Below are 25,856 nucleotides of genomic sequence, written 5' to 3'. Positions count from 1 at the left end.
AATTTAGCCAATAGTATCAAATTCAAATTAAAAATATAGATACATTAAAAATTTGGTAAACATAATCTTACTTCATTTGAACTCAAATAATATGGTTTAGACTCTATTTTCCTTAAATGATCGTGACTGTTATGGGGATTACTCAAATAATATATTTTTCTTCTTAAATTGATTAAATTATTCTTTATACCTTGATTGTATGTTTGCTTGTTCCCTTCAAATTAATACGACAACAAACAAATTTAATTAATTCTCAAAATAAATACGATCTTTTTCTAGAAATGTTCTTAATAACTTCAGTACATAAATAGTGTCGTAGTACTATAAGATAAATAAAGCAAACTATGTACACATAAACAATAAACACAAACCATAATTGTCTGTAAAAAACAATTCAATTTCTCCAAAAAAAGATTGCAATTAAATCTTATAGTATTAGTAAATAATTAGTTCAAGTGTTGCTTAATCATTGGCACCGCAATCTGATACTCTGAGCATTAGCACATAGACATGCGAGCCGGTAAAAGACAAAAAAACACAAACAAACGTAATCATTTTCTTTTGTTGTGAAAAAAAAAAAGATAAAAATTTAAACATTGCAAGCTCATCGTCCCGTGGAACCAGCAACAACACAACAGTGCTGTGTTTTTTATTTTTATTTTTTCTCATTTGATCCACAAAAAAAGCAAACTTTAAGGAGAAAGAAGCGAAAAAAAGTGCTCCTTTTCGACACCCAGATTTCAGTTTCAGGTATTTCACGTTTTTTTCCCCATCAAATTAAGATTTCCCCTTTTCATATATATCAGAATTTTCCCCATTCTGTTCGAAGGGAAAATAATCTGATTAGGTTTCCCTCTTCATTTTAACTTGAGAATCCAATTTTTTTATTTGTTATTGCATTTTCTTCCTGGCTGCCACAAATGATAGTTGAAGAAACGGGTTGCCCTTGAAATTTGATTTGGAATTTCATGTTTTGTTTGATAGAAGAGTTCTTATTGTTGAGGTTGTGGTATTTGAATAGCTGAGGTGTGAAATTTTGGATTTTTGATGTGCAACTGTAGTGATTGTGGGACTTGGAAAGGTTATTTGGAAGAACCTTAACTAAGGGATTGGTGCTGTTGATAAGAGTCCCTGAAATGTATGGGCCTGTGGCCACTTCAGATTCAGCCACATCCCGGGGTGGATTGCCAAATGACTGTGGGGACTCTGTTGTGACTTTGGATCAAGTTCCGAGGTGGATTGATGCTGAGCATTCCTTACAGTACGACAATGGAGATTCATCATTTTCCAGTTCATACTTCCCTGATCCCTTGGCATTCAAGTTGGGGACGGAGAGCGGTGGTGGTGTGTCAAGGTTTCCTGTTGACCATGAAGTTAATTCTAAGATATACTTGTGGAGGGGGAACCCCTGGAACCTTGAGGTTGATGCTGTGGTAAATTCGACGAATGAGGTGAGTGAGTGCGTGTGTGTATGTGTTGCTTAGTGCTGTTGTAGTTTAGTTTTTCTTTATATATTTGTGTAGTTTGGTTTTACTTTTCTTGGTTTGGTAATTGCAAAATTAGTTATGTCATCATATTGTTTTCTATGTTTTCACTGCAATTTCTGTGGTGCAAGCAAAATATGAAGTAGGACTGCATGAAGGAGCTTACAGTTATTTACTTATATATGTAATGTGTCTACTGTAGAAGACAATTGACAGTAAACTTTTTTGATAACTTATAATTTTTTAATTCTGTTCTTAAGTTAAAGATCAACCGCCACCCTGATGACTTTTGTTGCAGTGCAAATGGTGATTTAATCTGCTTCAGATCTTTTTAGTTTTTGTTGTGTTTTCCTTTCTTCATTCTTTTTAAGAGATAATGATTCCTAACGACTTCTGCAGTTTGGACCAAAAAGGACACCAAAGTGGTTGTTCTATTATGGATTGTTTTCCTCATGCACGTGTTCTCTGCAATTTAGAAAGTGTTATTGTCCTTCAAGCTCATTTTTTTTTTGCATGCTTCCTCTTTTGGAACAGGCTTTGATGATGTTAGAATATATAGAAAATATCTCATGATGTCATTGGTGTTTGAATGCGATTTAATTTTAAGCTAAAAGTGATTTTGTTTATGATAAAATAAAATCAATTAATACTGAATCCATATGAAAGAATCCTTGCATAAATTTATAAAAATAATGAAAGCAGGATCTGTGTTTTAACCATACTTGACAAAAGACCAATTTTTTTTTACCGCTTAATCACTGTTCACTTGTTAGTTGTTGCTATCATGTGTCTACTTTTACATTGGAAATTGAGTTACATATAAGTTCTCTTAATTCTCAACAATTATGTAACACTGCAGACTATTGTGATTATGTAATATAATCATACTATGTAGTAGGTTAGAACTGGACCTCCAGTAAATATAGTGGAGTATCATATTTCTTAGCTTGCTTTCATTTATTGTCTACAGGTTTTGGATGAAGCACTCAGCAGCCCTGGATTGCATGCTGCAGCTGGACCTGGTCTTGCAGAAGAATGTGCAACTTTGGTACAGTTCTTATAAATTGTTTTTGCAAAAATGTATTGTTATGTGCTTGATGTTGATAACATTTGAGCTTATAAATTTAGTGATCGTTATATTTTCTGTTGGATTTCTTGTGAGATAATGGTTTAGTTGGGAAATTGAGCTAGGATGGCAGCTTTCCGTCATCATTGTGGTTCAACAATTCATAGAATGCTGTGCCAAGAAGCAGCTTTCTGGAAATGATATATGAATATGATAATTTATTTAATTTCACATATCTTTATTGTCAGGGTGGATGTCGAACAGGTATGGCTAAAGTCACCAATGCCTACGACCTTCCTGCAAGGTGTGTATATTGGCACCTTTATTTTGCTTTTTCAATGTCAAAATTAATTGTCTCCATTTACCACATGGCAAGATCAATACCACTATGCAATCACAATTTACCTTTTGCCTTCTTTCTAGGAGAAAAGAAACTGAGAATGTCTTTAAGTCAATGCTGTTGCATTGATGCAAAGGTGCATTCTCATGCTATCTTTGATCCCTTTTGAGTTGTGGTTGTATTGGCATGGGATTTGGATTTGTATATTATGCTATAGGCAATTGTGGATGCATGCGGATGATTGGAAAATGGTAAACAGCATGTTTTCTCTTTTCCCATGTTTTGGTCTGAGATCATTAATTCATATGTTATGCTACACAAATTAAGTTAATGGGTTCCTGCCTCTTTGTTGCTGCCCTATATTTCTTTTTTAGTTGCATGTAATTCTCTTGGCTAAAAGTTAGATTCCTACCTAGCATCTGAAATTTATGCCTTCAATAATTTCTTGCAGGAAAGTTATCCATACTGTTGGCCCAAAGTATGCTTCGAAGTACCAAACTGCTGCAGAGAATGCTTTAAGCCATTGCTATCGTTCTTGCCTAGAACTTTTAATTGATCATGGGCTTAAAAGGTTTTGTTTCAGATGTTATAAGTTATAACGTTTTCTTGAAACAGTTTGTTAGGGCATCTCCCATGCAGCCTTAAAGATCTAAAACTTGCTTTTTTGTTGGCATATATTGATCAGCATTGCCATGGGATGTATTTATACTGAGGCAAAGAACTATCCCCGTGAGCCAGCTGCGCATGTAGCTATAAGTGAGTTTTTCCCCTCATTTTACAGTTTATATGTTCATTATTGTGATGTTTATTCTGACCAAATAAATTAAACAGGTTAACTTTGACAATCTCATAGCAATTAATTTGACCTTCTTTTGGAGATAAATTACTTCATGGCTGTTCCGTCAGAAAATATCAGCCTTTAATGCCAAACTCAAGAAAAATAATGACCTAACTGTATCTTAAATAGAGAAAGGAAATCAATCATTGGTGGAAAGGGAGAGGAAAAAGATAGAATGGCAAAGCACGCTCTGCGCCAATCAGTTAATTGCTGTTTGCATAAGTAGGAAAATAGAGGCATGTTTAGTTGAAGCATCATTTTGTGCATAATTCTACCATTTTATGTAGTTTCCAAAACCCTCATTTCATTCCATTCTTTCCATTTTATTGCAATCATCATTAGATCTCCAAACATAACCTCGGGATTCTTAATTGTGCCCATGCTGAGTGCAGCTAGTATAGACATAGTGATTTTCTATGTTGTTAGCTGTTTTCTGATGTCTGATGGATAATATATTATTATTAGGTTTCTACACTTTGTATTGTTCATCTGTTCTATATATTCTTCTAAGGTCATTTTATTCAGGAACTGTGCGGCGGTTTCTTGAGAAGCAGAAAGACAATATAACAGCTGTTGTCTTTTGCACTACCAGCACAACTGATACTGAGATATATAAAAGGTAATTTGTTTTTCTGTTATTGACATCTGCAGTGCTTTATATGAAATAAACTTGTCAAAAGTAAATTTCTTTTATTTTCTTTTCAACTTTGGACTTTGTATTACTTATTCACTGTTACCTTTTATATAATTTCCATGTAGGTTGCTTCCACTCTACTTCCCTCGGGATAAACAGGAGGAGGAGATGGCTTTGTCAAAGCTTCCTGCAGATGTTGGAGATGAGAATGGTGAGACTGTCATAGATGAGCGTAAAATCAGAATAAAGCCTTTGCCTCAAAAAAAGGTTTCAAAAGAATCAAAACCTGCTAAAGCTCCTGTTGATCTTCCTGTTAGTGATGTCGGTTCAGTTCGCAGGTTAGTAAATTTTAATTTACTACAAGATTTTTACATATATTTATGTTTCTTTCTAGATTTCTCAGTGCGTTATGCTATGTACAAATACTTGAATGTGCATTACCATTCTAAACATAGATAAATAGTAGATTTCACAGAATCTAACAAAACAATCTAGTTCTAGGACCCTATATTGGTCCATATAATTTATAAGTTTACTTTTATTTAGTCTATCTATCAATATATTAGTTATCTAGGACTCACTATTAGAAATGGTGTGACACCATTATGATTGACGTGACAGTTTGACAGATATATTTGGATGAATACATCTAAAACCACATTGTTTCATTCTTCACTTGCCATTTTTAATGTGGGATGGGTTTTTTTTCTCTCTTCAAATAGTAATTGACAAATGAAACAATGTTGTTTTAGATGTTGTCATCTAGTCATTCTATCGAACTGTCACATTTGCTGTTGATGTCATGTCATCTCTAATAGTGATATGTTAGCATTGTTGAAATTACATGGTTTCAGGTATTGAGGGAGAGAATAGAGAGAAAAAGATACTTTGTACAATATTCTATAATGTATTTAAATTTAAATGTATTACCATGTGTTGATTTATTCATGAAACCTAAAGCATTAACCCTTGTTCATTATCCTAACTAAAAGAGGAAACAAATCATGGGATAACAAAATATGGAAACCAATCACAAGAGATAGTAAGGAAACAGGGAAAATAATCCAAAAGGATAATCTAAGATATGATAATATGTTTTCTTATATTCTGATTTTTGTTTATTAGATGTCAAGTAGCTAGAGTAATTAAATTGGAATGTATAAATGTCAGGGACTAAAGTGAAAAAAATGAAATGTCAAGGACCAAAGTAAGAATGAAAGCAGATGTCAGACCAAAATATGGTTTGGTCAATAATCTAAATTTGCTGTTTCAATTTTGCAATGCTACTGTGCTTCACCTTGTGAACAAAATGTTAAGCATTATCAACAGACACAGATTTCTTACTTCTTTGAATTCCCCTTCAGCTGTACTAAATTTATGTTTGACGATGAAAAAATAGCCAAAAATTACTTTTCCGTTTCCTCAAACATTTTTGTGGTGTAAATCACACAAGCACTTAGAAATCACTCTTGTTGTGGCTTTATGTTTGTATTCCACAGTATTAATGACCATTAGTTTTATTTTCTTGAAGCTTTTTTGTTGTATTTGTCTAAACAGGCATTATCCATTTTTATATGGCTTAAATATGTTTTTGATCCCTAATAAATATCCGATTTTTGCGTTTGCTTCCTAATAAATTTCTGTTTTGCGTTGAGTCCCTAATAAACCAACAATTTTTTTATGGTCCTTGACACTTATTTTTAGTCCCGAATAATTTAGCGAATTTTGTCTTTGATCCCTGATAATTTTTTTCCATTTGTTATTAGTTGGGACTAAAACAAAATTCGCTAATTTATCAGGGACCAAAAACAAAAGTGTTGTTTTATTAGGGACTCAATGCAAAGCAAAAATTTATTAGGAATAAAAAACATATTTAAGTCTTTTTATAATTTTACTTGTAGCGTTTTCCTGATTAATGTGGCTTTTACAGGACTTCATCACATTTAGATACATATTTGGATCCTGCCTTCATGTCTTTGATTAAAGACCCTGATGAAAGACGTATGGAGCAGTGGGAGAAAACTGTTCAAGCACAAAGAGGCTGGAATTTTGCTAACGTGCTTGGATTTGGTGACTTAGGTGGACCTCCATTGTCTGCCGCTGAAGAATATTCTCTGCACTCTAGATATCTTTCAAAAGCAAAATCCTTAAATTTGTCTGAAATTGCAGAGATGAAAATTATGTAAGTATCCATTTATTTCAAAAGCATAAATGTGTGGCTAACCAGTCTGTACATGTTTATATTTGTATTATGAATAGTATTATTAATCATAAGAGGAATCATCTCCTAAATTAGAGCTAACCAGTACGAATCACAAATGAGAAGGTATTAGCTAGTATTAGCACTACTCATTATACACATGCTTAATTCTAACAGGATTAATGAAATTCAATTCATAATGTTTGTAAAATTTCTGGGTTGAGAAATTTCTGCCATTTGGACAAGAGATAAACTGAACATTGGGGTTGTAAATTCTTCAATCCTTTTCGGCCTTTTCAACAACTAACTTGAAGATATATTTTGTGGTGCAGTAATAGTAAGACGGTCCTGCAACATTGATGATACAGATTTTCTTTTGCAGAAGAGAAAAGAAAAATGTTGTTCCCGGATAAGATCTAATTCCTATAAGATTTCAACCATATAAACAAATAACAAAGTTTTATGCTCTTTAAGATTTTCTGGCATTCTTACATTTCTTAACCAATCAAAAAGAAGATTTCATGCATGTGTTCAGATTGATATTTACATTTAATTTCAGAAGTATATATGTTTTTCAGCTATCGCGGAGGGGTAGACAGTGAGGGTCGTCCTGTCATGGTTGTTGTGGGGGCTCACTTTTTGCTTAGATGTCTTGATCTGGAGCGATTTGTGCTTTATGTGGTGAAGGTGATTCAGTTATATCCTTCAGCTTGACATTTCCTGCTGACAAGCACAAGTTCAGCTATTATAAACTTCATCTTAAATGTTGGGAATGCTTACTTCTCATGAAACTCATTTATGACCATAAGTTTTAATCGTTATCCTTTTGGCTTACGCTGTTTACTTTTTTAATTTACTGAAAATTGTCTTGGTGTTAAATTTCAGGAGTTCGAACTTATAATGCAGAAGCCTTACACTATTGTATACTTTCACTCTGCTTCATCTCTGCAGATGTGAGTGTTAAATAAGGGAATTCTAGGATTTAAATATTGGTCTATTTCTTTTATGTTTTAGAGGTATGAAATTGCTTTGGATTGTCTTTGAAAAATATTTGCATTTGTAATAACTACTAGGAATGATAACTGTAGACCTTAATTGGTGAACTAGTTATATCATGCCAATTACATGATTACATAAATAAAAAATGCTTTCATTTCTAAAATTCTTTATATTCACATTTACTCAAGCAGAAAAACGGAACTAGAAATTCAACTGTCAGTGACAGAAAATATGGATGAACATTTTTGTTTTGACCTTGTATGGGTATTTAATTTCCAAACATCTCACATTGTATCAATAGTACTTTTTATAGTTGCTGGAAACATCTGGTTGATCATTTTCCATGTGTGGCATGGAATTTTGAAGTTACTTTACTATATGTAGTTATGTACCTTTGTTGTGGTTGGTTCTGCATTATTTTTGTGCTTGTTTAACATTAGTAAATCTTGGTTCATACCTCATTAAAATCTGGCAATCTTTTGATTTGATGTATTGTGGCTTAATATATGCTCCTTTGCCAAGGGTGGATTTTTCTGTTAAATTTTAATTCATTGTTATTATGATAGCAGATTTGCCTGTTTAAGTTGTAGATTTTTGTGAAATAAAACTTGAGACGGGCAAGATGAAAGTATTTGGGAAAGTTGTTCTATAATTAATAATTAATTCAAGACATGCCACTGAGGTGAAGCATACTTGAATAAAGAAATACATTGGAAGACAATTATGCTTTGATGGCGGGGTAAGAATATATTACATGAGCCTGTCGTGTTATGAAACTGTGTTTATTTATAAGTTACTCCTATCATTGGTTGCTCCGGATTTGTATGCAATGCTCAGTAGTATGGTTTCTTGATGATCGCCATTCACCTTTCTCCACCCTGTTTTTGCATAAATAGGCAACCAGACCTAGGTTGGATGAGAAGATTACAACAAATACTTGGACGGAAGCACCAGCACAACCTGCATGTATGCAACATTTCTGTTTCCTTAAATGTATTACTGTATGCCTTTGTAGTCTTTGTTCTGATCTCTCAAATCTCATCATATGTACAGGCAATATATGTCCTCCACCCAACCCTTGGACTAAAATTGACAGTATTGGCACTTCAGTTGCTTGTTGACAATATGGTGCGTTATGAATCAGATTTCATTAACAGATTTAAACCTATTTAAGGACATCTTATACATGTTCTTATCATTGACGATTAACTTTTAGGTTTGGAAGAAAGTGGTATATGTTGATAGACTACTACAGCTCTTTAGATACATACCCCGTGAACAATTGACCATCCCAGATTTCGTCTTTCAGTTGAGTCTATGTTTTCATGTTATAATCATTTGTTCCTTTTCATAATATGCTATTACATGGGTAACACACTCTGGTTTAAATTTATTGGAAATTACAATTAAATAAAAAAGCGAGACTTACAAGTAAATGTACTTTAGATTGTAGGTTCTAATTCATTTTGTACTTCTATTCTCATAGGCATGACTTAGAAGTGAATGGAGGAAAAGGTCTCATTGTGGATCCAAGAACAAAATATGTTTATCACCGACCATGAGCATGCCACCTGCAGTTCTATCATCAGTTGATAAAAGAGCATCACTTACTGTAGTTTCTTCATTATTTGCCTTGCCATTATTCTCACTGGCAAGTGGAAGAGAGGGTCTATATATGTGTATGGAAGAATTAATTTTTTTACTTTTTGAAAATTGTTAAAGTATTGCTAAGTTTATTTGTAAGTAAAGTAGTATTGTTAATTTTTTTTCTCTGTAATATTCTGAGTTGTGAATATGGTTCAAGGTGATTTTGATCTCTGTTGAAGCTGGCTTTTGGTGCACAAGGGTATAAAATCAGGCTTAAGATGTTCATTTTTCTCACTGCATTCTTAATTTATGCTACTAATCACTATGGCCATATGGTGCTAAACTTTGTGCTTGATTACTTGGTTATCACTTAGTTCTAACATTTTCAATGATTTTAAATTATGACTGCGTGATTACCCAAATAGCATACACGTTTATTATTAAAAATAACATTGGGATGAAAATAACAGCTGAATATTTTCTTCCGCCCACATACTAATGAATATTATATATATGATTTCAAAACCTGAATTCTTCCAACTTAACCAGACGTCTTAAGATCTCTAAAAAAAGTGTATTATTTTTAAAGGAGCAATGGGTAATTACTTGTTTTTAAAGGAAATCAAAGGGTGATTAAATATAAAATACTAACCAATCAATGATTTGTCTGTTTCTGTGCCTTGTCGCTCTTCATTTAGCATTTTCCTTCCTTTTTTTTTTACACCAGCATTTTCCTTGTTATTTTGCGAATCACAATAATTGCCACAAAATTTGTGAATACAATTTGGTTCCTTTAAAAAAATGTTTATTTTTCCCATCGGTGTATGTTACTTACGGCTATATAAATTTATGCTTCGGGTGGAACAAGGAAGGAAAAGAAGATATCTAGTTTCTGTATCCAAATTATCGTTCAAAGATTTCCCAGTTGAAGTATAATCAATTAGCATGTGGGTCACACTCGTCACTATTTTAGAATGGCAACAAAAATTAGCAAATTCGCCAAGATATTTAAATGTGACTCAGATAAGTTCAAATTATATATATATATATATATATATATATATATATATATATATATATATATTTGGTTACAAGGATGGCCTAAAAAATGTATATTTGTTACTTTAAGAAATTATTTTTTTAACTCATAAGAAAAATAAAAAAAAATTATATTTTAAAAATTATCATTTACAAAATTTTAAATGTGTTTCTAATTAGAAAAAGAAAATATTTTCTTGATTTTTTTTCCTAACAAAAGATGGTATATTCATAGATGAACCATTTCTTTCCATATATAATTGTAACTACACCCCTGAAGAAGCAAATAATTTTAAAAAATATGTGTATGGCACAACAGGAGAATATTGTTAGATATCAAAGCAAATTGGTAGATTCATAGATGAACATTTCCTGCATACATAATTGTAACTCCACCCTTGAAGTAGGTAACATTTTAAAAAAAAAAAAATATTGCCCTCAGTTGCATTTGACTGGTGTTATGTTTGTTTTGCAAAAGCTAAGTGGAAACAAAAGCTAAGATCAACATCAATGATTGAAAAATTGGACTGTATATGAGATGAAGTGACTGCCAATCCACGATCTCATGTTCAAAAAAGTAAACAAACCTATTTAGGTTAGAATTAGAGGCATGTTATGTTACCCTTATAAAAAGCCTTTCTCTTAGTAGCAAGAATCAGCAAAAGAAAACAGCTCAAGTTCATTGACATAAACTTCAATAGACCTTGCTTGCTACTTTGAAATGGCAAACTTGGCAACCTCACTCTCATTCTTCACTTTGGCACTGTTGGCACTAGCAAGTGGTTCAAATGCTGGCAGCATTGCAATCTACTGGGGCCAGAATGGCAATGAAGGCACACTAGCAGAGACATGTGCCACAGGGAACTATGAGTATGCAATTTTGGCCTTTTTGCCAACATTTGGCAATGGCCAAACTCCAATGATAAACCTTGCTGGCCATTGTGATCCCTATAGTAATGAGTGCACCAAGTTGAGCTCTGACATCAAATCTTGTCAAGCCAAAGGCATCAAGGTGTTGTTGTCTTTAGGAGGAGGTGCTGGTAGCTACTTCCTTGCATCCCCTCAGGATGCAAGGCAAGTGGCTACTTACCTTTGGAACAACTTCTTGGGGGGAAGCTCTCCTTCTCGCCCTCTTGGACCCGCTGTTCTTGACGGCATTGACTTTGACATTGAGGGAGGATCAAACTTGTATTGGGATGATCTTGCAAGGTACCTCAAAGGGTACAGCAACAAGGGCAGAAAAGTGTACTTGACTGCAGCCCCTCAATGTCCTTTTCCTGATGCTTGGATAGGCAATGCCCTCAAGACAGGTATACAAATAATGATATATGGACACCCTTTAATTATATATACCTCATGGACACTTATCATTTCTCTCTGTCTTTCTCTTATCATATTATAGGACAAAACTTAGATACAATTCTATCTCTATAGGTGTTGTTTATCTTGTTATCGAATTAAAATTAAAGTTACACCTCAGTAATCTGCATAATAAAAGTTTGTATTAAAGGATTAAGTATATTAGTATTACTAAGGTGAAAATCCAATTCTAATTCGAGAATAATACAAATAACATCTAAGAAACTGTACATAGGTTTTGTTTCATATGATATTACTTATTATATTTACATTTATCTCTCTTCTATCTTTTTCTCTCACTAGGCATCAAATAACATAAGATGTCCACTGATCATTTTTGCAGGTCTTTTTGACAATGTTTGGGTCCAATTCTACAACAACCCTCCTTGCCAATACTCTAGTGAAGTTACCAACCTTGAAGATGCATGGAAGCAATGGACTTCAGATATCTCAGCCAACAAGATCTTCTTGGGGCTACCAGCTTCCACTGAGGCTGCAGGCAGTGGATTCATTGATGTGAATGATCTTACATCTAAAGTGCTTCCAGCAATTAAGGGCTCTTCCAAATATGGGGGTGTTATGCTGTGGTCTAGGTACTATGATGGCCAGAGTGGATACAGTTCCTCCATCAAGAGCCATGTCTAAAATATAAATGTATCTGAGTGCATATAGGTGTATGTAATGTATGATACTAAATCTTGTAGTGGTGGTGTGTGATCAATATATATTATTACATGTTTTGTGTACAAGTTTTTACCTGAACTACCCTGTGCTACTTGTGCATTATTTTCAGAAGCAGTCATAATAGAAATTAGGAAATAAAACTATAAAGTCACAAAAGAATATGAAGTAACAGAAATGAATTTTAACAGTCTATATGCATATCCGAATAAGAATTTCAAGTTGGTGCTTGCAGTGTTGTGTACTTGTGTTCCCAAAGTTGAGAACGGGGTGGCCAGGTAGAAAAAATTCACATAGTCACATGGAGCCATGTAGAGTGAGAATTCGTGAGATAATTGTCTTCAAAAAGATTATAAAACTGAGACGTCTGAACTTAGTTCAATTTTTACTGTATATCCTAGATGACTTTGCACACCGCATTGTAGTACACCAATTGCACATTTCATTAATGTGCAATAAGCTTTTCTCTAGTTGCAAAACCCATTCTTATCCCATTTAAACTCTGATAACTTATTTCTATCCTGAGAAAAAATAAATATTATACTTACTGCGATTGCCATATTGAAATGTGTACATTATATAAGTAAAAATTGTAATCAAATCTAATAAAAGTGACTAGGCACTTTTTTCATTTTCTTTTATCTACAAGTTTTATAATGATACCTTTTCTCGTCTCATCACATTTTCATTAATCTTTATATAGAAATTGTTGATTGGGTTTTAGCATTTATCATGAATTGAATCATTTCTTGGGTTATTCCTATTCTTATATATATTCTTCAGGATCTTGATAAATTGATTTGCTAAATTATTTTAAAGAACTCAATTCAGTCCCTCTCTTGAATTTGACTGAGTGTTTGGTTAACATCTCGTATACTTATGCAGTTATGAAACTTTGAAATTTTATACTAAAAAGGAGATACTTGATTTCCTGGACTTTCCTATGCTTGAACCACATAAAAAAAAAATTCTAAATATGCAAATGGTTTGCAAGTTTGAGGTGCAATGCATTCCTGTACTATTGGAAACTGTTCTGCTTGTTCTCTGCATTCCACTTTGTAGAATATGATGTATTTTGCAAACAATGTTTTGTTTTTTTCTTTGGGTGCTGCTTTGTAAATTTACATGTAGAGTACAATTCACAATACCACTAATTTGGAATTTGGATCTTTCAGATTATTCCTGCAAGTGGTCTGGACCCATTTTTTTTTTATGATCCTTTGATAAAAAGACTCATTATTCTCTTCATAGAAAAGAGGAGGCAGAGCCAATAAAGATTGATTTTCTGATTCATCCTTAGAGTTGTATACTTCATTCAATAAATGTTTTTAATCTAATCCAGAGGAATTAATAGAAAAAACAAGGGTTAAATATTGCATAATGCTAAGGCTTAGGCTCATTGGAAGACACCTCAACTTGGAACACTTATAAATCCTTATTATGAGAAGCAAGGGAAGGTTTCCAAAACAATCAGGCAAGAATTCTAGGTTTGGAACATCCCATAATGTTAACTTCTTCAAGACAATCATATGTTGTAAGGCCTGATGCAAACCTTCCACATCTTTGCATCTTTCAATCTCCAAAGCAATTTGGGGCTAAACGACTTACTAAAGAAGGCAATGGGATGGCCGTTCTGAGATAAAATTGCACCCATGTCGACACCAGACGCATCAGGCTCCAAGGTGAACGGAAGGGAAAAATCTGGCAACGTTAAAATAGGGGTTGTGGTCAAGGCCTCCTTCAAGGCAGTGAAGGCCTGATGGGCTTCCTGGGACCACTCAAATGAGTCCTTCGTGGTCAATTTGTTCAATGGCGCCGTGATAGAGGCATATCCCCAAATAAACCTACGATAAAATGTTGTGAGGCCCAAGAAACTGCGCAAGGCTCTAGTGGATTATGGAGTAGGCCATTGTTGAATGGCTTGTATTTTGGACTCTACAGGTTCAACTCCTTGCGATGATACCACATGATCCTAATACTCAACCTGATTCTGAGCTAGGGAACACTTTGACAATTTAAGAACGAATTATCCAGCCAGCAGGACCAGAAATGCCTTCCCCAAGTGACCCAAGTGCTCGTCTAATGTTCGACTGTAAATTAAGATATCATCAAAGAAGACGATGACAAAATGATGAAGATATGGTCGAAAGGTTGCATTCATAGTGGCCTAGAAAGAAGAAAAGGTGTTACATAGGTCGAATGGCATCACCTTGAACTCATAGTAACCATGATGAGTTTGAAAGGAAGTTTTACAGATATCGTCCTCATGCATGAGGATTTAACGGTACCCTTGTAGAAGGTCTAGCTTGGAATACCAGTTGGCACCTCCCAGTTCGTCCAGAAGTTCATCGATGGTGGGAATTAGGAAACTATCCTTGATCGTTATGGCATTCAATGCATGGTAGCCCACACAGAAGCGTCATGTGTCGTCATGCTTCTTAACCAGCAGAACAGGGGAGGAGAAAGGGCTGGTACTAGGGCGGATAAGTCCTTTCTGCAACATGAAGTCTACTTGGGCTTCAATCTCTTGTTTCTGAAAATGGGGGTACCGTTACAGCCGCACATTAACGGGTTCAGAATTGGGGATAAGGTGTATATGGTTGTTAGTGGGGCGTGAAGGTGGTAAGGACTGGGGTGGCTTAAATAGAGGTTCAAATTTGGTTAGGAGAGTCTAGATTTCTAGAAGAATTTGGGTAGAGGACGTTTGGGTCAAAGGAAGCTCTGTAGGGGTAATGGAAATGTGAAAATATGCATTGACGTCCTTTGTGTGGATGATGTGATGAAGTTGTGGTGGAGTAAGCATTTGAAGTGTAGAGTCAACTTCGCCTTTGAGCTCCACGAGATGGTCATCATGGAAAAACTGCATTGATAAGGCATTATAATCTATAAGTACATGGCCCAAAGACTTGAGCCCCTGAACTCCGAGAACCAAATTGGCGCCATGTAATGATAAGAGATGAATGTCAACAAGGAATATGATGCCCTGGACTTGAACGGGAACCACCTCGCAAAGAAAGTGGCACTGAAGGTATTGACCATTGTCCACCATAACTCGAAAGTGAGTGGTAACCCGTGACACGAGGCCCAACTGAGAAGCCAAGGACTCCTGGACAAAGTTGTGGGTGCTACCCCTATCAACTAAGATCACCACTTGGTGGTTGTTGGCAGAACCCAATAACCGCAATGTTTCTAGGGCCAAATGGCCCAACAATGAATGATAACTGATTTGGGCCTGGTCCAGGTCATGAGCGACAGGCGGGTCGGGTGGGTTTATATGATGGGAGTCCTCCTTAGTGTCGTCATCATCATCAACGATGATAAGGAAAACCCTAGAGGCGCATTTGTGGTCGCGGTGGAACTTCTCATCGTAATTGAAGCAAAGGTCGCACTCGTGCCGTGAAGCTAGTTCCTCCAGAGAAAGTGGTTTGAGCGGCACGGGTGAGTGAAGCCTCGAAGGAGTGGGTAACAATGGAGGAGGAAGTGTCGAAGAAGTGGGTAAAGGTGGAGAGCAAGGCACAGGGTTGACCCTACCGCGTGATGTTCGTCGCTGATCAAAGAGATTGTCCTCTTAAAGACAGGCTAGCCTCGCTGCCTGAACCAGCTTTAATGGTTGCAAGGCCTGGACCTCGGGACGGATTTCCGACGTGAGTCCAGAGATGAAACAGCTCAAAAGGAACGACGAAGGAAGACCAATAATGCGGTTAGCTAAGTCTTCAAACTCGGAGAGGTAGTTGTTAACAATGTTGCGTTGCGTGAGCTTGAACAAGACACCAATGGGGTCCTCATACTGAGATGCAGCGAATCGTGTTTAAAGGGATTGCAGGAAGACTGGCCAGGACGTGAGTTGACCATTATTGGTCATCCACTAAAACCAGGCCAGAGTGCAACCATCCATGTAGAACGAAGCAATGGTCAAGCACTTGTGTTCTGGAGTGGAGTGGTACTCAAAAAATTGGTTGATCTTGAAGATCCAACCGAGGGGGTCATTGCCATCAAAGCATGAACATCCAGTTTCATGCGATGTGAGTGCACGGAAGTTGCTGAAGAAGGAGGAGCAGTCGAAGAAGAAGGGGAAGAAGTAGCAGAGTCCTTGGTGGCTAAGCTATGGATCAGTTCATCAAGCTTGAGTGTCTGGTGTGGATGGATTCACTGAAGGATAAGTGGTTCAAAGTGAGCTTCACAATGGCATCCTCAAGCCTGTCAAAGGACACCTTTGAATGGGTGGATTCGGCCATGGAATAGGGACAACGAGAGCACCAAAATGTTAGGTTCTTCACTCACAACTTTGGACTTCGAGGGCCAGTACCTCTAGAAGTATAAAAGAAAAGATTAGAAGAGTGAAATTTCATTGATTGATTCTGCCTTATTAAATGTAATTGGTATTTATAATGGTATTGTACTAATAGAATTTATAATTTTGTGGTTACAAGGTGATAAAGATCCTAACAGGATGGGAATTGGCAGACAAGATGGTCTAAGGCAATGGCAGACAAAGTTGTTAGCTCATCACTATGCCATTAAACAAAATCCTTCAAGTATGTAGGGGTATTACTATGTCTCTTTGGCCTTGCTCGTGTTGTTGCTTGTATGTCATTATGCCTATCACAACCACTAGATGGAAGAAAAATAAACTATATATACACACTTTACTGACACGTTGAAATTTAAAATTTATTGTATTTTAAGGTGTTGCTTGAACCTCTAAGTCTAATTACTTCCATTTTAGGTGATTAATAGATTTCCGAACATGAATTGGCAGAATAACACAATTCGTGAATGCAATTTGTTACCTTATAAAGCTTTTGTTTATTTACGACTATAAATTTAGACTTCTGTTGTCATTTAGCATGTGGATCACATACATCACTATTTTAGAATGCCAACAAAAATTATCAAATATGCCAATATATTTAAAGGTGAACTCAGATATATACACACACAATTATTTTATTTTAAGAAACAACTGTACATGCATAGACTTTTCTCACATCATATTACTTATCATATCTACATTTTCTGTCTCTTCTATCTCCTTTTCTCAGTAGGTGTCAAATAACATTAAGTTTCCACTGATAATTTGGGTCAAATTCTACAACAACAACCCTCCTTGCCAATACTCTAGTGAAATTACCAACCTTGAGGATGCATAGAAGCAATGAACATCAGATATCCCAGCCAACAATATCTTCTTGGGGCTACCAGCTTCTCCTGAGGCTGCAGGCAGTGATTAGTGAATTCATTGTTGTGAATGATCTTACTTCCTAAGTGCTTCCAGCAATTAAGGGCTCTTCAAAATATGATGGTCAGAGTGGATACAGTTCTTCCATCAAGAGCCATGCCTAAAATATAAATGTATCTGAGGGCTTATTGGTATATGTAATTATGATATTTAATCTTGTAGTGGTGGTGTGCGATCAATATATATTGTTACATGTTTTGTGAACAAGTTTTTACCTGAACTATCCTTTGCTACTTGTGAATTATTTTGAGAAGCAGTCATATAATAGAAATTAAGAGATAAAATCATAAGTCACAAAATAATCTGAAGATATCAGAAATGAATTCTAACACCAATTGCACATTTCATTAATGTGCAAGGGCAAGAACATTTTCTCTAGTTGGAAAACTCACTCTGTTCCAATTTAAACTCTGATCACATCTTTCTACCCTGAAAAGAAACAAATGAAGTTTTTGTACAAAATCTATCCAGTGACGTTGTGTTAGTTTTAATTTATTTTTCGTTTATTTTTAACCCTATTGTGCATCTTCTTTCATCCAATGATTGATTGCAAATTCATTCGTAGTGTTTTTGTGCCAAACTGTTCGTACAGAATAACAAATCTCAATCTAAAAATAGAACTAATCACTTAATAAAATGTTAATATGATAATAATATCATTTCTTATGCGAATAGTGCCACGGGGAGTTAGAGAGATAAAAATGAATGAGACAAATGCTAGAATTTCACTCAATCAATCTGATCTACGTACACTGACTACAGCTTATATAATGGTTCATACCAGCTGTCAAATTCCTAATTCCTAACTGTCTACAATAAAAATAACTAACTGCAGCCTTACAAAAGTAACTAACTATCAACCACCATCATGCTGTGATATCATTTGTTCACTTTTCTTATGAAATCATCATGTTTTTATAATGATAACTGTTCTACATGTTTTATTATGATACCTGTTCTAATGGAATCATCGAACATTCATTATGGTTACTTCCTTTTAAAAAAAAGTCTATACTTTTTGTTTTGACAAAACAAAATCTATACCTAAGCATTCAAAATCATTTTATTTTCTATCTTCCTATTAAATGTTTTTTCTTCTATATTTTGGGTTTGATGTTAATATTTTATTTTAATTTTTTAAAGATTAATGGACATAATTTATTTAAATTGGAAACATTTATATAATAATAAAAGGTAATAAAATTATTATACATGCTAATATGTTAGTTTGTTAGTTTGTTATTAAAAAAAATATAAAATAACTTTATGCTCGTAATAAAATAAAAAAATCTTCTCAGCTTAATTTCTTTGTTGGTCTAAGGAATTTTTTACAATGTCAGTTGATAATATATTATTATGTATAAAATACTATAAATTATTATTAATTTAATTTTTAAGATAATTATTATAAAAATCAATATATTTATGATTAAATAATAATACATAAACTATTTTCTGAAATTTTAAACATGTAAAACTCCAACTTAAAATTTTATTTAAAAGAAATCAAATATATAATACCTGAATTAACTACCGTTAGTAATAATTAATATTTTCTTGAGACAAAAGAAAAGTGGCAAACTTTTAAACAACTCGTTTTATATTTTTTTTTCAGTATATATATATATATATATTCTTTATATTTGCTTTCTTGAGTGTGAGGCCATCGACGCAGTTTGAAATCATCTGCTCCTGCTCGTTTTTCTGTTCTGCACGTTGGTAATGTTTTTCTGTTTGTTTCCCAGGAAATTTTCGCTGAATATTTTCTTCATATTTTATTGCATTCAAATTTCAAAGCTTATCTTTGATTTTCTGAAAAGCAAAACGATACCCACATGTTATTTCCGGCTTTCATTTCTAGTCCTAATGCTTCTCGCTATACCCAGATAAGAAATGATTCAGTTGAAGTCCAATTTGACCATAATTATGCTAATTTTAAGGGAAAGATTAAATCTTTCCTTTCTTTTTTTAGTGGGTTATGAATTATTCGAATTTGCAGATTATGGTTTTGAACCTTCATAATTTCCCCTCATGTAATTTTCATTAGTGCAGGAACATTCTCTTCAGAAAAAGGGTGAATTTGTGTTTCTGTTATACCCTATTAAGTGAGGAATCATTTTTTGGCTTTTTGCCCCTAAAAAAATGGTGCAAGTTGTGTCATTGAGCACTCTGGCAACCTGTGGAAATAGCAGGTTATGTGGATCCTCACCATCTTGGATGGCACCCTTTGAGCCATACAAGAGATCCCAAATTACCTCTTCCAATGGCAGACACTTGGTTTGGAACAATTCTGTGCAGAGCTTGTTCTTAACAAGGCACAGTGATTTTAGGGCTGAAGCAGCATGGATGTTTAGAGGGGGAGAACAAGGGTTGGATGCGAGTTCGGAGCACAGCGAGAGCGCTAATGAGGATATCTTGATGTTCTTCTTTCAGCTCGACTTGGCCACAAGAGTGCAGGTCTGGCTGCTTTTACTCTTGTGTAAGAAGTTAAGTGGTGTAGGCCATGTTTCAAATTTATGGAAGAGTTCTTAATGCTTTATTTGTTTGGAACTTTTGAATGCCAGTACGCTTTAAATATGGAGCAGTATGACATTGCAAAGCAGCTGAGGAACAAACTTGCCGAGGTTAGATAAATCAGCTAATTATTCTGTTCTGGTATCCTATATGGCTATACCAAATTTTGTGGAATGTTTGCAAGGCTTACTTGAAGTATACTTCATGCTTTTCAGTTTATGTCAGTAATTTTATTTTATTTATTTTGTTTTTTGTCCCCCTTGAATTTGTGTGTATGAAACTAGTGGTTCCTCTATAGCTTGAAACAATAGCATGTGTATTAGTGTAAGAATGTATCTTTGTCTATATTTCTGTGTCTTTAAGTTATCTAAATTTTGTGGGATTGGAGCAGTGAATGACTTGCAGCTTGTTTGATAAATATTATTCTTGAAAGGTTGAAGAAGAGGTAATCAAGCAACAACAGTCAAAAAGGGGATTGTCTTCAAAAGGTGAAGCACAAGATAAAGCTATAAGTATTATACGTCTTCGGTTAGTTTTCTTTATCTTTTGTGTCAAGCTGACTTGTTCTTGATGAGTCACTGGCTTTTTCTTCGTTTTACATATGTGTGGGTCAACTTGAAAACTGACAGTGATTAATTCTGTTTCCCTTGCAGTTCAGACCTCCAGAAAGCTATTGAGAATGAGGATTATGCCTTGGCTGCTGAATTACGTGATGAAATTTCCAAACTTGAAGCAGAGTCTCTAGCTGCATCAGCTACAGCTTTGGCACATGAAAATGCTCAATATGCATTCCGCTTGGGGCAGAAAGTGAGACATAAAAAATTTGGTAAGTGGTTGAAACACCTTCTATTAATACGACAAATTATTATTAATTGCATTTCTAGTATGCAATGTGATCTAACAATAACAATTATGCTTATTGGTTGTACTCTGAAGCTTTTCAATAGAGCAAGTTATGATTCTGGAGCTATAATTGCCTAACCCAACTTGTAGGCTATGGAAATCTAAAATATCTATAGTGCAACACCTTGTAAATTTTTCGTATGGATGTACACTTTGATAATTTGAATATCTCAATTGCAGAGGATATGTTTCCCTTCACACTTCGAACATTTTGATTGCTTATTCCTTAATAAACATTGCAGGCTATAGAGCTGTGATCTGTGGAATGGATCCAGTATGCAGTGAATCAAGTTCATGGATGGAAAATGCACAAGTCAAAAAATTGTCTCGTGGTTCCGCTCAACCATTTTATCAGGTTTGATTAACTTCATTATACAAATTCCCATTGCATGAATTATTCTTTTTCTACAAGGTCAAATTTAATTTTGAATTAATTTATTTTGACTTTCTAATTCCAAAGAGCCCATTCATCTTGTACTCTTCAGTTCTTATTAATCATAGCAGTTCAACTTCAACCTGTAGAATAATAGATCCTGCAATACAAATACTGCATAGGAATTATTAATTAAGCAATAACATGTGGAAATTTTAATGCAAGAGATTTCACCACTAATTGTCAGCTCTCTGTTATTATAAGGTTGACTTTGATGGTCTCTGTTATCATTTGATAGGCTGCATCAAGTTGGTGGGAGGACGATGTGCTTCTTTAAATCGTTTCTCTTCAAACTGAGTGGACATTTTAGATAAAAACACCATTTTCATGATTACTTGCATGCAAGACAATGTGGTTGTTAGAAATGTATTTGTTGTTTGTTGATCTTTTGTCATATTAGTTTATTTTATTTTGTTAATGGTTGAACTGGCTATGGTTAAGAAGTGTGCTACTGCTGGCATTTAATTTGTTTCCTTTTTTATTGTCTAGGTTCTTGTTGATGTACATGCTGAACCAAATCTATTAGTGGCATATGGTAAAGCTTGATTACTTAATTCTGTAGGCTTATGTGTTTACTTACATTAGATTTAATGGTATTTACTACCACTCTTCCTCGTTGACAATTATTTTGTTATTCGTATTATATACTATACACTATATACTATTGCTTATCTATTCATTTCACTTACCAGCGGACTAACTGCTTTGATATGCATATTTTCTGTTGTATCACTATGGATTTCCATTATGTTCTTGGTTTCTTGCTGAAGACAAATAACTTTCAGATTGATTTTTCTCTTTTTATTTTTTGCAGTTCCAGAGGAGAATCTTTTAACACCTGATAAACCAGACACTGTGAGTAAATAGATCTATACTTGAAAGACATGCACTATGCTATTATTTCTATGATTCTATCATTTAATTTGCGCTTTTATTGGTGTCCAGGGAAGATTCGATCATCCCTACATCTCTTTTCTATTCTATGGAATGGATTCAGCAGGAGATTTCATCCCAATCAAGCAACTAAGGGAGAAGTACAATAAACCAAGGCATGAAATACCCATTGACCCACCAAATGATGAATGAAGATGGAGGCAAAGCTTAAATTACCCATGTGAGACTATATGCACTGTTCAATTGGGTTGCGGATTGAGAGGTTGAAATTAAAAGTCTTCTGACAATATATTCGATGAATCAGTTGATTGGCTTTGCAGGAAACTTAAAAAGACAGAAAACATTCCTTGTGTCGCATGCACAATGATGATCGATTGCCTTCCTGTGTGATCACTCACATTGTCGAATGTTATATTCTGTTGTATGAGTTTTCATTTTTCATGCACATATCATTGTCGTGAAGATACTGATTACCTACCTAACCTACCTTGTATACATGTAATTATATATTTATGCGATTTTTAGTTGGATGAATAGTAATGAGTTCACGTTTGTGAACTATTTGGAGGCATTTTCATTGTGTTTTTCCTTGGTAGTTTACAAACCCCTTAAGATTTCTAAGATGGGATCATTATACAGAAATATTACCTTTGAGAGATCTTAGGTCTCAGATCAACGAATCCAACCTTTGAGAGATTTTTGTTTACGAACATGACTACCAATCAAAGGAATCCAATTTTTTTTTCTGTTCCCGCGAGCTTCATGCTCTTCTTTCCCCTTCCCCTATTTCGCTCCCTTGATCCTTCCCTATCTTTCTCTTCACTCTCCTCACTCCATTTCCTTCTCCCTCATCATCCCACATTATTTTCAACCAAAACCCGAACACAAAAACTAGAAAAAAAAAAACAGAAAAACAAAACATGACATTGTACATGCCGCTGTTCAGGTCATGTTCTACCTTAAGGTACCTCACCCAACTCCACGCCCACCTCGTCGTCACTGGCCTCCACAGCGACCCACTTGCCTCCACCAAGCTCCTCGAGTCCTACGCCCAAATGGGTTCTCTCCAATCATCAAGACTCGTTTTTGAAACCCACCCATCATCCGATTCCTTCATGTTCGGCGTCCTCGTCAAGTGTTACCTCTGGCACTACTTGTTTGACCAAGTGGTTTTGCTTTACCACCACCACACTCAAAATGGTTCACGCCTCACCCAAAACTGCACCTTCCTCTACCCTTCTGTTCTGAAAGCTGTTTCTGTGGTTTCTGACTTGGTTGCTGGCAGGAAATTGCATGGAAGGATAGTTAGGTCCGGGCTTGACATTGATCATGTCATTGGCACTTCGTTGTTTGAGTGGTGCTCGCAAGGTGTTTGATGAAATGCGTGAGGGATTTGGTTTCATGGAGTTCGGTTGTCACGTGTTATGTTGAGAATGGACGACCGGGAGAAGGGTTGGAGATGTTGCCTTGGATGGTTTCTGAGGGGATTGTACCAGACTCGGTTACGATGCTTGGCATAGCTGAGGCAGGTGATAAAGTTGGTTGTTTGAGGGTGGTGAGGTCAGTGCATGGATATGTGATCAGGAAAGAGATGGCTGGTGATGCAAGTGTGAGGAACTCCCTTATTGTTATGTACAGTCAGTGTGGTTACTTGCGTGGAGCAAAAGGGGTGTTTGAAAGTGTTGCTGATCAAAGTACTGCTTGTTGGACTTCAATGATTTCGTCTTGTAATCAAAACGGACGCTTTGAGGAGGCTATTGATGCTTTTAAGAAAATGCAGGAATCGGAAGTGGAAGTTAATGAAGTGACGATGATTAGTGTTCTTTGTTGCTGTGCTAGGTTAGGCTGCTTGAAAGAGGGGAAGTCAGTTCATTGCTTTATTTTGAGGAGAGAAATGGATGGTGCTGATCTTGATCTAGGGCCTGCGCTCATGCATTTCTATTCTGCGTGTTGGAAAATAAGCAGTTGTGAAAAGATTCTTTGTTTAATTGGAAACAGCACTGTTGTATCATGGAACACACTCATACCAATTTATGCGCTGGAAGGTTTGAACGAGGAGGCCATGGTTCTCTTTGCATGTATGTTGGAAAAGGGGCTAATGCTTGATTCATTTAGTCTTTGCATGTATGCTGGTTCAATACGATTTGGACAGCAGATACACGGCCATGTCACGAAAAGAGGCTTCGTGGATGAATTTGTTCAGAACTCCTTGATGGATATGTATTCAAAATGTGGTTTTGTGGATTTGGCATACACAATTTTTGAAAAGATGAAGGAGAAAAGCATGGTGACATGGAACTGTATGATTTGTGGGTTTTCTCAGAATGGCATTTCAGTAGAAGCACTCAAGTTATTTGATGAGGTGACTCAATTGTCTGGACATTAATGAAGTGACCTTCTTAAGTGCAACTCAAGTTTGCTCCAATTCAGGTTATTTTGAGAAAGGAAAATGGATTCACCATAAGCTCATTGTCTCTGGTTTGCAGAAGGATCTTTACATTGATACATCTCTGGTTGACATGTATGCCAAATGTGGAGACCTTAAAACGGCTCAAGGTGTTTTCAATAGCAAGTCGAAGAAAAGTGTGGTGTCATGGAATGCCATGATTGCTGCATATGGCATACATGGTCAAATAACTTTTGCCACCACCCTCTTTAGTAAAATGGTAGAGTCACATATTAAACCAAACGAGGTAACCTTCATAAATATCTTATCTGCCTGTAGGCATGTCGGATCAGTGGAAGAAGGGAAGTTCTATTTTAACTCAATGAGGGATTATGACATGTAAATCGTGCAGGTTTTGATGATATCAAAAAGAATTTGTTTGATAATGAGTGTCATCATCAAAAAGGGGAGAATGTGAATCATGCATGTTTTGATGATGTTGAAAAGAAATCATTTGATAATATGATTGTCATCATCAAAAAGGAGAAGAATGTGAATGTGTGTATACATGATTTTGATTATGTCAAAGAAGAATCAAACAAGGTTGCTTCAAAGGATAAGCATTGTTTCAAGATTAATACAAGATTGTTTCAACAAACAAAGTCTTGTTTCAAGATTCACTAAAGATCAAGTCTTGCCTCAAAACAAAGTGTTTCCAAAACATGCAAAGCTTTGGTAATCGATTATCATAAGACAAGTTTGAAAAATAGCTATTTAAAAGGGTTTTGAATTTAAAATTTGAACCTATAATAGATTACTAGATGTTTGTAATCGATTACCAGCAACAGAACTCTTGAAATTCAAATTCAAAAGTCATGACCCTTCAAAATATACATGTGTAATCGATTACCAGAAACATGTAATCGATTATCTGTGAAGAATTTCACAAAAAGTTTTTTGAAAAGACACATCTCTTCAAACCATTTTGAAAAGACACGAAGGGCTTATATATATATGTGTGTCTAACTTCAAAAAGCACAAGAGAGATTTTCTAAGAGAACTTCATTGTCAAATGCTCTCTCAACAACTCTTGGGCAAACACTTGCAAATTTATTAAGAGTTCATAGAACTTCAATTGTAATATCCTTTTCTTAAAGAGAGAATTTTTTTTTTCTTCTTCTTAATCAAAGAGATTAATTAAGGGACCGAGGGTCTCTTAAGTTGTAAGGATTCCTGAACACAAGGGATGGGTTGTCCCTGT

General features: G+C 35.2%; 4 protein-coding genes across 5 annotated transcripts; all 4 read left to right on the top strand.

Moving 5' to 3' along the window:
- The first annotated feature begins 538 nt into the window (after positions 1–538).
- Positions 539–9,338, top strand: LOC100795079 (protein GDAP2 homolog). The gene is made up of 15 exons (XM_003518707.5): positions 539–750; positions 1,062–1,451; positions 2,455–2,532; positions 2,799–2,854; positions 3,342–3,461; positions 3,576–3,646; positions 4,254–4,347; positions 4,488–4,700; positions 6,293–6,544; positions 7,141–7,249; positions 7,448–7,515; positions 8,458–8,527; positions 8,615–8,689; positions 8,778–8,869; positions 9,048–9,338. Exons 2-15 carry the CDS (start codon positions 1,137–1,139, stop codon positions 9,121–9,123), a joined length of 1,689 nt encoding a protein of 562 aa, XP_003518755.1. The 5' UTR covers positions 539–750; positions 1,062–1,136; the 3' UTR covers positions 9,124–9,338.
- A 1,182-nt stretch (positions 9,339–10,520) lies between these two features.
- On the top strand, positions 10,521–12,258 carry LOC100794556 (hevamine-A). The gene is made up of 2 exons (XM_003518706.5): positions 10,521–11,496; positions 11,889–12,258. The coding sequence occupies exons 1-2, from the start codon at positions 10,908–10,910 to the stop codon at positions 12,188–12,190; spliced, it is 891 nt and encodes a 296-aa protein (XP_003518754.1). The 5' UTR covers positions 10,521–10,907; the 3' UTR covers positions 12,191–12,258.
- Positions 12,259–19,080: 6,822 nt separating this feature from the next.
- On the top strand, positions 19,081–22,743 carry LOC100794023 (clp protease adapter protein ClpF, chloroplastic). 2 transcript variants are annotated; one of them, XM_003518705.4, is made up of 9 exons: positions 19,081–19,184; positions 19,518–19,922; positions 20,030–20,089; positions 20,413–20,507; positions 20,633–20,805; positions 21,125–21,237; positions 21,805–21,850; positions 22,130–22,170; positions 22,261–22,743. In XM_003518705.4, exons 2-9 carry the CDS (start codon positions 19,608–19,610, stop codon positions 22,399–22,401), a joined length of 984 nt encoding a protein of 327 aa, XP_003518753.1. In that variant the 5' UTR covers positions 19,081–19,184; positions 19,518–19,607; the 3' UTR covers positions 22,402–22,743. The 2 variants fall into 2 exon arrangements, with proteins under 2 accessions (XP_003518753.1, XP_006574929.1); XM_006574866.3 differs by having other exon boundaries at positions 19,111–19,184; positions 19,513–19,922.
- An 841-nt stretch (positions 22,744–23,584) lies between these two features.
- On the top strand, positions 23,585–24,998 carry LOC100802010 (putative pentatricopeptide repeat-containing protein At1g69350, mitochondrial). The gene is made up of 2 exons (XM_026127000.1): positions 23,585–24,509; positions 24,640–24,998. Exons 1-2 carry the CDS (start codon positions 23,585–23,587, stop codon positions 24,996–24,998), a joined length of 1,284 nt encoding a protein of 427 aa, XP_025982785.1.
- Positions 24,999–25,856: the final 858 nt, after the last annotated feature.

This window comes from Glycine max, chromosome 2 (assembly GCF_000004515.6).
Source record: "Glycine max cultivar Williams 82 chromosome 2, Glycine_max_v4.0, whole genome shotgun sequence".
Lineage (NCBI taxonomy): Eukaryota > Viridiplantae > Streptophyta > Magnoliopsida > Fabales > Fabaceae > Glycine > Glycine max.
This window is presented reverse-complemented; position numbering and strand designations above follow the sequence as displayed.

Bases quoted from the DNA above. Each gene is read 5' to 3' on its own strand.
- LOC100802010 (XM_026127000.1), top strand. From the start codon at position 23,585: ATGAAATGCGTGAGGGATTTGGTTTCATGGAGTTCGGTTGTCACGTGT. The intron at 24,510-24,639 runs GTATGATTTGTG...GCTCCAATTCAG, and splicing joins AAGCATGGTGACATGGAACT to GTTATTTTGAGAAAGGAAAA.
- LOC100794023 (XM_003518705.4), top strand. From the start codon at position 19,608: ATGGTGCAAGTTGTGTCATTGAGCACTCTGGCAACCTGTGGAAATAGC. The intron at 21,851-22,129 runs GTAAAGCTTGAT...TATTTTTTGCAG, and splicing joins AAATCTATTAGTGGCATATG to TTCCAGAGGAGAATCTTTTA. The intron at 22,171-22,260 runs GTGAGTAAATAG...ATTGGTGTCCAG, and splicing joins CACCTGATAAACCAGACACT to GGAAGATTCGATCATCCCTA.
- LOC100794556 (XM_003518706.5), top strand. From the start codon at position 10,908: ATGGCAAACTTGGCAACCTCACTCTCATTCTTCACTTTGGCACTGTTG. The intron at 11,497-11,888 runs GTATACAAATAA...TCATTTTTGCAG, and splicing joins AGGCAATGCCCTCAAGACAG to GTCTTTTTGACAATGTTTGG.
- LOC100795079 (XM_003518707.5), top strand. From the start codon at position 1,137: ATGTATGGGCCTGTGGCCACTTCAGATTCAGCCACATCCCGGGGTGGA. The intron at 7,516-8,457 runs GTGAGTGTTAAA...TTGCATAAATAG, and splicing joins TCTGCTTCATCTCTGCAGAT to GCAACCAGACCTAGGTTGGA. The intron at 8,870-9,047 runs GTTGAGTCTATG...CTATTCTCATAG, and splicing joins ATCCCAGATTTCGTCTTTCA to GCATGACTTAGAAGTGAATG.